General features: G+C 38.1%; 1 protein-coding gene across 10 annotated transcripts in view; it reads left to right on the forward strand.

The window, feature by feature from the left end:
* Positions 1–15100, forward strand: part of grik2 (glutamate receptor, ionotropic, kainate 2) — a 291491-nt gene that overhangs the window by 230647 nt on the left and 45744 nt on the right. For 9 of the 10 annotated variants that reach the window (XM_041067655.2, XM_055503078.1, XM_029128420.3 and 6 more), the window contains 4 exons: positions 2638–2844; positions 4325–4548; positions 9528–9646; positions 11831–12048. In XM_041067655.2, coding sequence (XP_040923589.1) covers positions 2638–2844; positions 4325–4548; positions 9528–9646; positions 11831–12048 — 768 coding nt within the window. Of the gene's footprint in view, positions 1–1093; positions 1143–2637; positions 2845–4324; positions 4549–9527; positions 9647–11830; positions 12049–15100 lie in introns of those variants that run through there. The other variant, XM_055503080.1, reaches the window with a different exon arrangement.

A 15100-nucleotide genomic window follows, 5' to 3' on the forward strand; every position in this document is an offset into this window, starting at 1 on the left:
ATTTGCTGTTAGACATAACAATTTCATTTAGCTTTTATCGATGCAGAAGAAGGCTCACTGAAGTTTGTCATTTCGAACAAAACAGAAGAAACACTACGAATTACTAAGAATTAGAATTAGAAATTTTGTGTTTTATTAAAATTTTTAGATCACAGTACAGGTCAACATCTTTCCATTGTATCCATTTCCATTGTACATTGAGGTTGCATTAGTTAAAATGAGCTGCACTGTATATGATGATCTTACTGGGCAACATGCCAGAAACTTGCATCCTTTATGAATACATTTGATTGGGATTAGAAAATGTGAATAGTAAATAGAGAACCATGATGATTAAATTTGTTTGTTTAGTTGTCTCCCTTGAAACTGTATTTTTGTGAAAAGCATAAACTGCCAAATCTTTTGCTTAGCATTGTCCTAAAGATAATGACTAGAGCTCACCTAGTTTTCAGTTACAGTGCTCAAATACTAAATAATATCTAAAACCTCAGTTCTGGATCATTTTGTCAGAGTGACATTTGTTGTCTTGTCCTAAACATATTCCAACCACTCTATGCACATTTTCCAGTATCACAGTATTCTTTACAGTATTGCTGATCTTCGCGGTGAGAGGTGCTCTTTGTTAATGCGTTCATCAACAGTTTATGATAATTACAGTGTCTCAAACAATCTGTCGTCCATCAATCCATCAGACAGACAAGTACAATATGAGAGATAAGTACAATATGAGTGTAATTCTAAACAAAATCATAATCACTCCTGTATACAGTTTACAAAACCGTCATGCTGCTTCTGTGTAGTGAGCTTCTTAAATTTGATTAGTTCAATCATATCAGATTTTTTTGCCCCTTCTGTTCATACTGTGAACATTTTACTGTAGTTGTGTTTCCAGGTCCTTGATCTAATACTTGCACTGCCATGCTCAATTTTCTCATGCTCAAGATATTGACATGAATTGAATATTTAAAAGTAACATGTTCATGCTTCATAGTTTTTTACTTTGCCAACAGTCTTTTATACTGTCACTGTACTGAAGCAATTTCCCTGCTGTGGGACTATTAAAGGTTTTTCCTCATGTTATCTTATCTCTTAGTGTCAGACTTGGGCAGGCGTCGGACCCACATGCACAGCACAAAGGCAGGGTAAGGATTAATACAGGCTTTATTTTGGTAAGCAGAGTCAGACGGTCCAGGTCATACACGGAAAGCTTGGTAACGAGGTACAGCAGGGAACAGGCAAACTCAGGTCCAGTATACAGGCAAGGTTCGGTGCACAAAAGATCACGGTGATGGTACAGACAAGGGCTAGGCAAAACTCACGGTCAGTTGTTCGAGCAGGGTACTTATCCAGGTAACGGTGCAAGCAGGGTTCAGGCAGGATTCGGTAATCAAGGGAAATCAGGATCAAAACACGAGAAGCAATACAAGAACGCTGGTTCGTGCTATGACTCAGGAAACTCGACAATCTGGCAAGGGACTATGGGAACTGGTGGTGGCTAAATACACAGGTGAGTGATTACTGATTAAGTGCAGGTGTGTACAATGACGGGTGAAGCAGGAACAGCTGTGACGTGACGTAAACAGGAAGTGAAGCTAGAACCGAAAACAGAAACCGGGAGACTACCAAAATAAAACAGGAAATAGCATGAAACGTGACACTTAGTTACAGACACATAAGCACACAACACAGTAATGCATACTGTATGGTAGAGTACAACAGCAAATGAGCATTGGGTTAATAACTAGAGTAAATTGTAGGGTGTTCCTTAAATTTTGACGTTTTTCATTAACTGTGAAATCTCTTCTTAAAATTTTAAAGTCATATTGGTCCCCTGATAAAAAAAATTTAGAATGTGAACAGTTACAGTATAAACTATAATTACAGTTCAGTAGGCTTTATGGAAATCTGTTCAAGCAATAACTTATTGTTAACAAACATTAAATCCATATAATGTGTAATAAGCATGTGTTATAAGTTATTGTCTGGTAGAAAAAGGAAGTTGTAAAAATGAAGGACATGTATCAGAAACAGACATTTAAGGTTAGTGAAAACAGATGGTGGATGGTGCAAAGGTATAGGTGGGAGGAAGCAGGAGAAGGAAGCAAGCTGGGAATTGGCATAGAAGCAACATGAAGAGGAGGATGTGGCAAAGAATAAGCCCAGAAGGCGGCAGGAAGAAACGAAAGAGTGTGCAAGAAGACTTTAGCAATCTCACCAGCTGTGTTAATAGAGAGGATGTGCTGGCACTCTCACGCTCTTTTTGTGTCCATCTATCAACATCTCTTATTAGGATCTGACCTATCTGTGTGCTGGCCTGAAAGCTGGGCCAGGGCCCAAAATCAGCCTGCTGAGAAAGACAGCACATATCCACCATATCAATGATATAGTGGATTATCTTGTATTATGGTCATGCCTCACTTTGCGCCCACTCTACTTCACATCACAGGATTGGAAAAGCTGACAAGCAAACAGAAACACAATGGTTTTACACATACTATGTGAGTTGGTACCAAGTCAGTCTGCATTCAGACTCACGCAGCTTGCAAGTCTATCTCTTCAGACACTTTGTCAGATATGCTGGTAAAAGATGTTGCGTGTTGCAAAGACTTGAGCCTCTTCTGCTATTTCCCTTCACAGGCGGAGCCATACGTGATGTTCAAGAAGTCTGACATGCCACTGTATGGAAATGACCGCTTTGAGGGATACTGCATAGACCTGTTGAGAGAGCTGGCCAACATTCTGGGGTTCACCTATGAAGTTCGCTTGGTGGAAGATGGGAAATATGGTGCGCAGGATGAGAACACAGGCCAATGGAATGGCATAGTGAAGGAGCTAATGGACCATGTGAGTTGAACATGATTGCAGTGCAACAAATGACAACATACAACTTTATACAACTTATTTTTATGCAACATTTTAGTTTTGTTTGAACATTTGTGACATCAAATCAGTCTATAACTTAATTGAACATAATTTACCATTTATCACAAGTACAGTATGTAGTATAGTGCCAGTATATAGTACTATCCCATCATTGCAGCTATACTATGTGTACTCATTTGATGCAGTATGTTCATAAGGAAAGTACAATATACTTCAAATGTGTGGACCAATAAGCCCTTGATTTCAGATTGCTATCAGAGTAGCTCTCATCTTATTACACACAAAAAGAACATAATAGTTAATTAGTTTCCATTCACAATTTGGAAACAGCGCACTGCACCACTGTTATTGCTTCTAGATTTTGCATCATTTCCGTTTAGAACATGAAATGATTTTGATCTTATTGTTTAATGCAGAGGTGGCAGGCATGGCAGTTTATGGGAAATTTAGTTTTGCTACTCTACTGTAGTTTTATTTTATGCCGCATGTCAGCAATTAGACATGTTGAATGTTAATAACTTCTAAATGTTTGTTTGGTAATATGGGAAATAAGAGAAAGGAAGACAGCAACAGAGGGAGGTAACAACAACAGTTGTTTCAGAGTACAGTGATGTTGATTAGCACATAGCTTGATCTTTTGATGGGTGAAGGGCCGGATCCCCTGCAATATAATAATATTTCACCACTTCTTGTGCGGAGCTCAGACTTGACTTTGACCGATGGTTATTGCAATAGACAGGGCCTCAGAAGACTGGGAAGAGCAGACTCACAGAGAAAAGTTTAAATTCAGATGGAAAATGCGAAATACGGATCAATTTGGAAACATCCTGTCAAAGGAACTTGAGGAAATTATCTTTAGTCTGTCTTACTCTGATCACAGAAAACACATGTGTTTACACACAGTGTACATACAGTGTATGGTTGTGTAGGAGCTAGAATACTGTAGATTTCAACAAACATGATATCAGAAACAATTTTCATGTACCTGTATCACAGCTATGAGCAGCAAGCTCAGTCAGTTTTTACATATGTGAAATTTTAACTACACTAAATCTGAAGACAAAAACTTGGGTAAATAAACATGTTGCAACCTCAATATTTATTTTCGTCCTCTGAAGCACTAGTAACCTGTCCTACAGTACTGTATACATCTGTGAGTCACAGTATATTGTATAAAGTCTACCATCTCTAAGCCATTTTAACAAAACAAGTTTGAGTTGAGGAAAATAAATTAAAGCCTTTGATTCAAACTCCATCGGTTGAATAACTGTAGTGTATTTGGGTGGAGAGAGAAATAGGGTTTTAAAATTCTTTCCCAAGGCACTTGGAACAGACTCTGTAGTTTAAAGATCTTATTTTTCTAATGTGGTTGCCTCTAAATGCTGCCTGTACTTGTGACTGATAGCCTATCCTTCTTCCCTTTTATGTTTGCTCTTGACAGAGGGCTGATCTGGCAGTGGCTCCCCTTGCCATCACATACGTTCGGGAGAAGGTCATTGACTTCTCCAAGCCTTTTATGACGCTGGGTATAAGTATACTGTACCGCAAGTCCAATGGGACCAACCCTGGGGTCTTCTCCTTCCTCAACCCCCTCTCGCCTGATATCTGGATGTATATTCTGCTGGCTTACTTGGGTGTCAGTTGTGTGCTGTTTGTCATAGCCAGGTAACATGTCACTTCCAGTCACAGAACACACACAGTGAGACACGTCGGTGGTTTTCGACAATCCTCACCTATTGAAATACAGTAACTGCAGGCTAAATACAAAATTGCTACCCAACCACTGACTGAGTCAATTAGTGTACATTTATCTCAGACCAATCATACTGACTTTGTAATTATTTAATTCTAAGTCTAATCCTTCAGCAATTGTCTGTACCATTTACACATAGATTTTTCCAGTAATTGATTGTTGCTTGTTGAACATTATTTTATTTCGGGATCGCAGTTGGCTGTTAGGTTACTCCTGGTCTGCTTCTATTTACTCTGGTATCAGGAGGAAAATAAAACTCCTAAGGAGATGTAGACAACTAATGTTATGTAGTTACAGACGATCCAGTCATTTTACCATGTGAATTGTATGCACGTGGCTAAGAAAGGGGAAGACCATTTGTACACCTATATACTGTGTGTGTGTGTGTGTGTGTGTGTGTGTGTGTGTGTGTGTGTGTGTGTGTGTGTGTGTGTGTGTGTGTGCTGAGCTTGATGCTGCCCTTCTCGCACTGCTCCCCTCACTGTGTCTGAGAGTTTATGCTTTTGATTCCTTTCTCTTTTCCTTCACTGTGCTTCAAACCAGATATTACTGTCTATGAAAATTTAATTTTTTTTCTTTATTTAGGGTCAGATTTTCAGCCCAAATACTGTTAAACTGAGTATAAGTTGCAGCATGAATGGTGATAAAACCATAAAGATGTAGCTTAATATATCTTTCCTGACTGCTTTGCTAGTAAAAAGCTAAATATCTAGGCTAAATATATAAACCTTATTTTTTTATTATTATTGTATTAATGATTTTGCTATAGTTTTTTCTTATAGTTTTGGATCACTTCTTCACCTATGAAAGTCTCCAAGTGGAGCTGTGACCTACAGTTTCCAGTCTCTCACTGCAGTTAATCAATTTTAATGGAATCGCCCTTGTCAAAAGAAACCAAACTCACTGTCGGTTGAAACGTCAGGTCAAACTGATATAACTTATTGTTTCTTTTTTTTCAGTAAATTCTTTCAAGTGATGAAACAGTGTTTTTAGACTCTCCCTGTTTAAACCTACAACTTGGAGCTGCTGTTTGAATCACAATGAAGAAAATGAGAACAAACAGTTCATGTTAACTCTAAAACTTTTGGGAGACATTGGCTCTATTGTGGCCTTGGACCGAAAGTTTTACTGTTAACGCACATTTTTTAGAAGTTACCGGCAATATGATATATAAGAGAATATAAAAGCAGCAACTGTCATCTAAGCTGGCTCAGAATATGCACCTATCTGTTAGTATTATTGAATACGTACGTGTTTCGGTAAGTGTATAATTATTATTATTTAATTCCTGTTACCCATATTCAACGGCATGCTGGGCAACAGCTGCAACAGTAATGTTTCATGTAGTGTAGCATATAACAGTCTCACAAACTTTTATGAAATGTGAGGTCTGAACAGCAAATTACGTATTCTGATCAGAAAATGTACTTTACACCACTCGCCTGTAAGTAAATTATGTCACGCTTCTGCATGTTTTGCTTTTTTAGCCTGACAAACTACATGTCATACACCATACTCATCATACTATCTTAGTAGTTGTTTGAGAGTTTTTTTCAACTTTCTGTTGAAAAAAGAAGAAGAATTTAGTTGCCAGCAATACCAGTGGACGCAACAATAGCCAAACATCATCATCGTCATTTGCATTTTGAATAACTCCCAAACTAATAATGTCTCAAACAATTACTTTGTAACATAATTTTTTAATGCTACAAAATATGATGGACAGCCCCTACAGCAAAACAGTCTGCCAGAACCTTAAGGCTAGGACAAAGATTTAAGAATGTTTGGACTAGCTGATAAAGTGCAGCATTAATAAAATAACTGTCCATAGCAGCTTGTGGCATGAGTTAGCATTTGAGAAATCCAGAAGACCTATTATAGTGCAAGCAAACAGTAGCAGTGTTTACTTATTATTTTTCACACCCCACCTCATAATGCCAACAGTATGGGGATAATCATGAAAGTAAGAAATGCATATTGGAAGCCTAACAATAGCCAGTGAGCAACTGTCAGCTTCCTAATGCAGTTTAACATGTATTTTTTCATTTGTCAACTCATGGGTCTTTTTTGTTATACATCAGTCTTATTATTTGATGATAAGGAAGTGAGTTTTAAATGTTCTGTTTTAAAAACGCAATTTCTTAGTTCTAAATCCTACAATCCTACATTTCAGTAAACTTTGTGAGACCAGACTGTAATTTTGATGAAACACACAGTTTTAAAAACTGTATATTTCTACATTATGTTGTTTGTGTACATATTGCACAATATTTCTATTTATAGTACGCTTGTGTTTGTGTTGCACAGTATGACTGACTGTATGAGTGTAACACTGACTACAGTATATCTGATATACAATGCTAGAGTTAGAATAGCTTCTCTTTGCCATCTAAAGACACATGGGTGCACAGTTGAAAGCACAATTTCTCAGCTTTACGACCACATGCCCTGAAACCTCCAGTTGCTAAAATTATGGCTACTGATTATTATTGCTTCCATAGTACTTCACACTCTTCTAAAGCCTGGGCATTGTCACCTTGTTACAATTTGAAAAATGAAATCCCCTTACACTGTCTAAATGAGCATCTCAAAACTAATGATAATGTTTCCGCAGAACATTTCTACAGACGTATGACTAACAATGTCAGCATGATATTCCCAAATCTTGCTTCAAATAAGAATATTATTAGGCATTCACCTAAGATCAAAGTTTAGTCAGTCATTTTGAATGAAATAGCTCCTGTTAAAGGCACATCCCTCAGTTTAGTTGAAATTCACCTCTAAGTCCATTTTTATTTATCTCAGTAGATATTAACATGCATTTCTAAATAATAACACATTTTTTAGGGTTTCCTCAAATTTCATGTTAGTATAAATCTTTAAACCTTGACAGATTTGACAAAGAACACAAACTAGTACACTACATATAAAAACATTTATTGAAAATGCAGGTAAATCTTTTCAAAAGGTAATCACAGTTTGGAAAGATATTTGTACAAAATAATAAAAATGCTACTCTACTGTATGTTTAATATGGATCTATAGAACTCTAAGAACCCTTGAGAAGAATGAAAGAAAAGTGGCAAATGTGTATTCTAAACATGCTTTCTACTAGTATTACCTGATTACATTTTCTACATACAAAACATACTCACGGTTGCAGTTTAGTTTAGTGGAGACAGGGTTGATTTGTTCGAGTGGTTCTGCAGATAGCAGCACTCTGCCTCCTGTAGTGCAAATACGCAGGAATAAATGCTTTTATTTTACACAGCATGAAATCAAAAGATTGTAGGTTAGGTAAAGTATGTATGTATATACAGTATATATATAAAACATTATTTTTTAAATATTTCTTTTTTTTCCGTGCTTATCTCTCTGACCTTGTCTCTCTCTGCAGCACAGATGACCTGAGACAATAAAATAGAGAGTGTAATTGAATCAGACTGGCCAAGCGGCACAACATTGAGAAACAGGTTAAGGTGTGTTTTCTCCTGTAACAGCCATCGATTTAACTTTCCCCAATCCATCTTGCCACTCCCTTGATCCTGTACAATGCTTATGACATTACTTTACTTTACTCGTCCATGTTCATAGCAAGTGGTAATTGGCTTTTTCCTTTTGAGCAAAACTCTGAGCAGTAGATAGGTCACACAGTCACATCTGCCACGGCAAGGTCACAGTTCAGTCAATTTAGCATTGCAAACTGTCAAGCAAGCAAATCTGAGGCAAATTGAGTGAGTGGTTGGATTGATTTAGGTCAAGGATTCTCCTAAAGTGGAAATTAAGAGGAAATTCAAAGGTCCTTGGGCTACACTATACAATATCCCCTTAGGTACTGTAGGGGTGAACAGGAGCACCTATACTAACCACATTATAATGGAACACCCCATTAGTCACTGGAAGAAAGTACAGTGATATGATGCTGTAATTTATTGATAACGCCATATACCTTCATATAGAATCTGGAATTAAACTGTAGTATTGAACCAACATTTCAGCTGTTTACAGCAATGGACCAAAGCCTTGACATGCAGTACTGTTAAAACCAAGCAGATTTACATCCTCTTAAACTTATTGTTTTCGACATGCAGCGCAGTAAAAATGCACACACTGAGACAAGTCTGCATTATGCATTGCAATTTTATTAGTCAAACCCTTATTTTTGTTAAACCACTGGAGTCACAATAGTGCCCCAGCTACCTTGGTACTGCGGCATAAACCAAATGAAGTCAGGATGCTTAACTGTAGACCAGTCAACCTTTACTAATGTAATGTCATTTTTATTTAACTTTAATAAATGAGAAATCTATCAGCTTGAGGGGTACTCCTCAAGTGAACAAAGAGCGCTTGGTCTGGTGTGGGTATTATGGGAATGAACTGTTTGATCAGCTGAATATTAATGCTTCTGCAAGATAAGGATTATTAGTTCTTTTCTTGGCTGACAATAGAGTTATTTTCTGACCACATCAATTAAATTACTCAGGGAATTGCCTCTGATATGAGCACGCCCACATGAGGAGCCACTTTTGCTATTTGATCGCTGTTCATTTGAGTCTGTTTACTGTATGCTAAAATCACGCAAGACATCTAGATAAGCAGTGATTTTATTATGACTCAAAGGTTACTCTGTAAAAAAAACACATTACCGGTAATTAACACAGTGAACTTCTAACTTATTCATCAAATTTAACAACATTTTGGGAATCTATATGAAAAGACAGAAGCACATATTGATTTACAGTCTATTTAGGTATAATTTGCAGTGTCATCCTTGGACATGAATAACAAACCTTTGTTTTCTCCCTCTTGTCTCTGCAGGTCCTTTTGTTGTATTTTTTTGTCTTCATGCAACAACAGTAAACATGTGTATGTTCTCTGTTACCTGTCACAGGTTTAGTCCCTACGAGTGGTATAACCCGCACCCTTGCAACCCCAACTCGGATGTAGTGGAAAACAATTTCACCCTGCTAAATAGTTTCTGGTTCGGAGTTGGAGCTCTCATGCAGCAAGGTAGACGCTTCTGCCTGCCCCTATTTATAACACAAGTCCCATTATTTTGCTGGGGGAAACTTTGTTCAGGCCCATGGCCATGCATCGGGGCCTCTGTGCATGTAGCTACATAGTTAATGGACAGAGTCCAGATGTAGAGTATGTTAGAAATTAGCTTTATTGGTTCATATTGGTTCAAATCTTTCATTCTTTCAAATTTCCTAGGCTGAAATCTAAATTGATTATATGTTTTGAGTTGCATATGACTGACTTATACTTGATGTTTGCTAATATTGTCAACAACCTTAAAGGTTTTAGTTGAATTTATTAAAATTGAATGGAATTATTACTTAATATATCAATAATTAAATCACAACATGATTACTTTGACCGCCTTGGCCCAACAAATCCCAAAGATTATATAATCACTGAGGTGAAAACTTTAAGCTCCAATAAAGATCTAGTCAGAATTTCTGTTAATATGTTACCTACTAAATTCAGCCTATATCATTATAGTGTTAATTCAAAAACAACACAAACGACATCTGTAGTGTAGGATTGACCAGTTGAGAAGATATGGCTGAGGAGGCTAGAAGACTTTGCTTAGCACCTTGTAAGTCTACAATGTAGAGAGGCTCCCCTGCCTAGTGGCTTGCCCGCCCCCAAGAAAACTGTGGGATGTGCAGTTTGGTCATGACGTTACCTTGAGTACATGACAGTCAGCCCCAACCAGGCACTGTTTCAGTACAATCTTCCTCTCCGAGAGCATGACCCTTCTTTTTCTGGTATCAGAGGTGGAAGAAGACAAAAACCTTTGAGGTCACACATTACTTTTAAACAAACCAGCATTCACTGGCTTTCCCTGGACTGACATTCAGCAAAATAATCACTTTCTAATTGTAATGATGAATACTTGTTTTTTGATCTTGATCTTGTCCTGATGTTATTCCTGATTGTTGTTTGATGCTTAATTTTTACTTTCTATTTTATATATTTTTACATTCTTTAGAATCCTACCTCACCAAATGGTTACAGAGGCCACATAAAAAAATAACTAAGCAAGGATCAGTGTAGAAAAGAGGAGAAAATGCTTAACAACTTAAATCAAGATAATTTGATGAATAAAAACCTTTAGTTCCGCCTGTTGTTCCCTTGCTAAAGGGATTCTGCATGGCAGTGGGCTCAAACTGCTGATAGCTATCATGTCTACTTCTGTGTGCTTCTTCTAGACATCTTATTCAGAGGATAAAGGAAAATAGTTAGATAAGTTATAAAACAGAGTTCTTAATATCCTACCCCTCTGACTCCTTGTGAGTGAAGTCTCAGCTTTTGCTTGGTTAAACTGGTTGTCATATAACCCAGGCCCATTCATAAGAAATTTAACTCCCACTCTGCCCATACATATTGTCCTTAAGGATCTGCATACATCTTCTTTAAGGTATTAATAAAAAACTGTCAAATAAACCGAAGATTAAGGTTTATATTTATGGTGAAAGTAAGTCACAGAGCTAATAGAATATTAAGAATATCTAGAATATCTGCCTGTTAAATAGGTAGTTATTACACAACCATGCTTACAAAAGCAGCAGTTGCACATTAGAATAATCACTACTGCAAGACTTATTACCAGACATAAGCAAGAGCTTTTTTTTAACTTCAGGAACTTACCAGCTTACTTACCTTTTTTGATTTACTTTCTGCATGTTACCCTTTTGGTTGAATTGGTATTTTCTATAAGGTCTTAATGTATACTGTATACTACTGTATACTGTATATATAAATAATGTGAATAGAGGTGACTTTTTTCATTTGTTGCTATATAAATATACTGAATGAAATTAAATTTAGAATAAGAAAAGGTTTTTAAAATCTTTTTAGCCTTACAAACACCCAACCCCTCAATATTCAAGCATCAACTTCATATAGTAACTGCCCCCTAAGGACTAGCTTCTGTATCAGAACGCCAAAATGATCCGACAGGAGAACAGAAAGAGAACTTGAGAGAAAGTCTTGAGTTATTGGTCAATAAGTTCCTCTCTTGGAAAAGACCTACAAGAGGCTTCTCACTTTGTCTACTGTTGTTCTGTGTCTGGGTGTGTAACTCAGGCAGCACATGCAGATATCCAGCCTGGCGTGGCTACTGCCCGTCTATCTAATCTAGCACAGCACCAGGCCTTACCAACCTCCTCTGCTCCTCTCGTTCAGGATCTGAGCTTATGCCAAAAGCCCTCTCCACCAGAATTGTAGGAGGAATCTGGTGGTTTTTTACACTCATCATCATCTCCTCCTACACGGCAAACCTGGCAGCCTTCCTCACGGTGGAAAGGATGGAGTCACCCATTGACTCTGCTGATGACCTGGCCAAACAGACAAAGATAGAATATGGGGTGGTAGAAGATGGCTCCACAATGACCTTCTTTAAGGTTAGTTATAATTGAATGTTATTAAACATTGTTTTCCAATGTTGTGTTTAGCTGGTTTACCTAGGAAGGCAACTGTGGTCATAGCTATAGATATAGATAATTTCAATATGTGGTGCATAAAAGCTTTTGAACCTATTAAAGTTAAATTCAACTTTTCTCAATGTGGGCGGCCATCTGCCTCAACCGATTGTGCTGAGGGGATAGAGAGGAGAGAAAAGACCCAAAACAAGTAGTAACTGAACAGAGGCAGGATGATTGGACCAGCAACTGAACATTGTAAAGGCAAAGCTCTGAGTCTGATGATTCCTGTGGATGAGAACAGGGTCAAAATTAGTAACATGAAGAATCATTATGGCAGGTTAGTGGATAGAAGAAATAGAAGGAAAAATAAAAGACCTCAGTATTGTCCTCCAGCAACCTATAGTCAACGGCCACTTATCTAAGAGGAGGTGGTTGAGTGCCCTGAGCAATCTATAGGGAAGGTTTAAATGTTAGTTTTGTGGAGAGTGTGTCTGCTTCTAGATCCTGAACAGGGAGCTGGTTCCACAGGAGAGGAGCTTGGTAGCTAAAGGCTCTGCTTCCCATTCTAATGTGAAGACTCTAGGAACCACAAGTAGACCCACGCTCTGAGTTCTGCTGGGAGGATAAGGAGCTATTAGGATAAAATGGCTTTATCGTTAAGTGCTTTTTGGGTTATTAGAAAAATTCTGAATACTTTTCTAGATTTTGCAGGCAGCCAGTGTAGAGAAGCTAATGTAAGAAATGGCTATGCTGCAGCTTTACTCTGTCCAATTGTGTGCATCAAAAATTCTGTTTTGGTATTCTTCGTTTGTAGTAGAGTAGGACTGCAGGTTGTTCTGTGAGTGGTTGGCGAGAACAGACGTACAGTAGTAAACTGTGGAACAATAATCATGCTTAGACAAGATTGGCTAAAGTAGCAAAATTTTAAATAAGTAGCAAGTGCACATCCAGGTTGTGTTAACTTGAATCAGACAGTCATAGAAATGGACCCAAAAAGTGGATTTTGCATGTGCTGGGACTTTTAAGGAACTGTTACATCCTATGAGTAAGGAGTTACAGTTGTCCAGCCTAAAAGTAACAAATACATGGATTTATTTTTCAGCATCACTCTAAGAAAGGATGCTCGTAATTTAAAAGAAATAGTAGTAGGCTTAGTTTGGACTTCGGACTTATGTTATATATTAATATAATACAGTCCTCTAAAACTCTGAGGGTAACAGCTAAGAAGATAACTAATGAGGAAATACCAAGGTTAAAGCACCCAAATTCCACACACACTCATACTGACCACCTCCCACCAGCAGCATCTGGCTTTGAACTACCCAATTGTTATGAACTCTGAGGCAGTGAATTTACATACACTAAAAGATTTTGTGGTCAACCTGAGGCACACCTGTGCAATAATCAAGCTGTCTAATCTTATCTAAACGCAATATAATCTCAATTTGCCAAACCTGTGAGGTGGATGGATGAACTAGTAATTCATTTTTAGATCACTCCGCATGTAGTGTTAAAGCCAGAGTCAATATTTACTACTTACTTTAATGCAAAAACATATATAGCGTTAGCAAATTACTTTACAATTACACCCCCAGTCTTAAGATGCAAAAAAGACCTAATATCCCACAATTCCAAAGTAAAGATTTTTATGAAAGGAAAGCAAGTCAGAAGGATGTGGTTAGGTTGGGTACGCTTGATTTACTGAATACCTAAGCTTTTATTTCCTGCTACAACTCCCTGGCCTCTGTGAGAGTGAATTTGATGGGGACTCTTTAAGTGGTAGAAACAGTTGACAGCATGTAACTAGCCTGAAGACATGGGTGGCTGAAGAACTAGCTTGCTTGCACTTGTACTGGTCTGTTTGAGGCTGGTCTGTTGTTGTCTTAGCCAGGGGTCTGCAACCCTGGTCCTCGAGAGCCAGTGTGCAGCTGGTTTTCCAAATCTCTCTGCTGATTACCTTGTTCAGGTGTGTCAGTAAGCTGCTGATTGGATAAACACACCTGGTCAAGGTGATCAGTTGTAGCTGGGGCAGGGGGAGCTGGAAAACCAGCAGGACAGTGGCGCTCAAGGACCAGGGTTGCAGACTCATGCTCTAAGCTGTGAATTGCAGATGGCTTCACACCCAAATCGGGAATGCCTTGCATCATATTTTTTTTATTATGGCATTGATGAGGACCATCACCTTACTGTCTTCTCTATTTGTGTTCATTGTGGTCAAGCTGTGTTATTCGCTATAAAGATGGTGGCTATATGTTTAGCTTTTCCAGCTGCTGACTGACAAATCACACCCGAACGTTAACGTTATCAGTATTAGCTAGGGCAGGGAGAGTTGGAAAACCAGGAGGACAATGGCCTTCGAGGATTTGAGTTTGCCACCTCTGCTCTAGATAATGCATGGAAATGCTCCTTACACAAATACTAAGTAAGTAAATAATTAAGTAAATATTTAAACAAAGTGAGGACAAGACAGCAAATTTGAAGCGTTTATGTCTTATCACGTCAGCAGGAGAAAACAAATCGTGTGTACTGTTTAGGGAAGATGAAGATGAAGCGTGGCATCAACAAAGAAGGCAGACAACCTTTAATAATAACTGAGGGAGAGTGGGAGGGAGTGAGAGGTATAACTAACTGAATAACTAAATGGAAGAAACTGGGTAAAAAAAGCACAAGTGGATAAAGGAGGAGAGCGAGCATAGTGCTGTTTGACTCCATCTTTTTACTGTTTCCCATATTATTTTTTTAGTATAATCAGCTGTAGTTTCTACCACGGCTCTCTGCCTGAGTTGGAATGTACGTGTTTATCTGGCTCTCCATGTATTCACAGCCACTGCTCTCCCCTTATCAGCAGTCTGAAGCTTGCACGCTCAATCACCTGATTTGTCAAGGGTGACTCAGAAAGATTCTGATAGGCACTCCGCGAATCACTTAGTTGATCTAAAATTTCGAAAGTCATTACACACAATAATGATGGGCAGGACCTTGAAGATGTGACTTCATTATGTTTCAAAAGATGCAAAAATGCCTTTAAAGC

The sequence above is a fragment of the Betta splendens genome, chromosome 16 (assembly GCF_900634795.4).
Source record: "Betta splendens chromosome 16, fBetSpl5.4, whole genome shotgun sequence".
Lineage (NCBI taxonomy): Eukaryota > Metazoa > Chordata > Actinopteri > Anabantiformes > Osphronemidae > Betta > Betta splendens.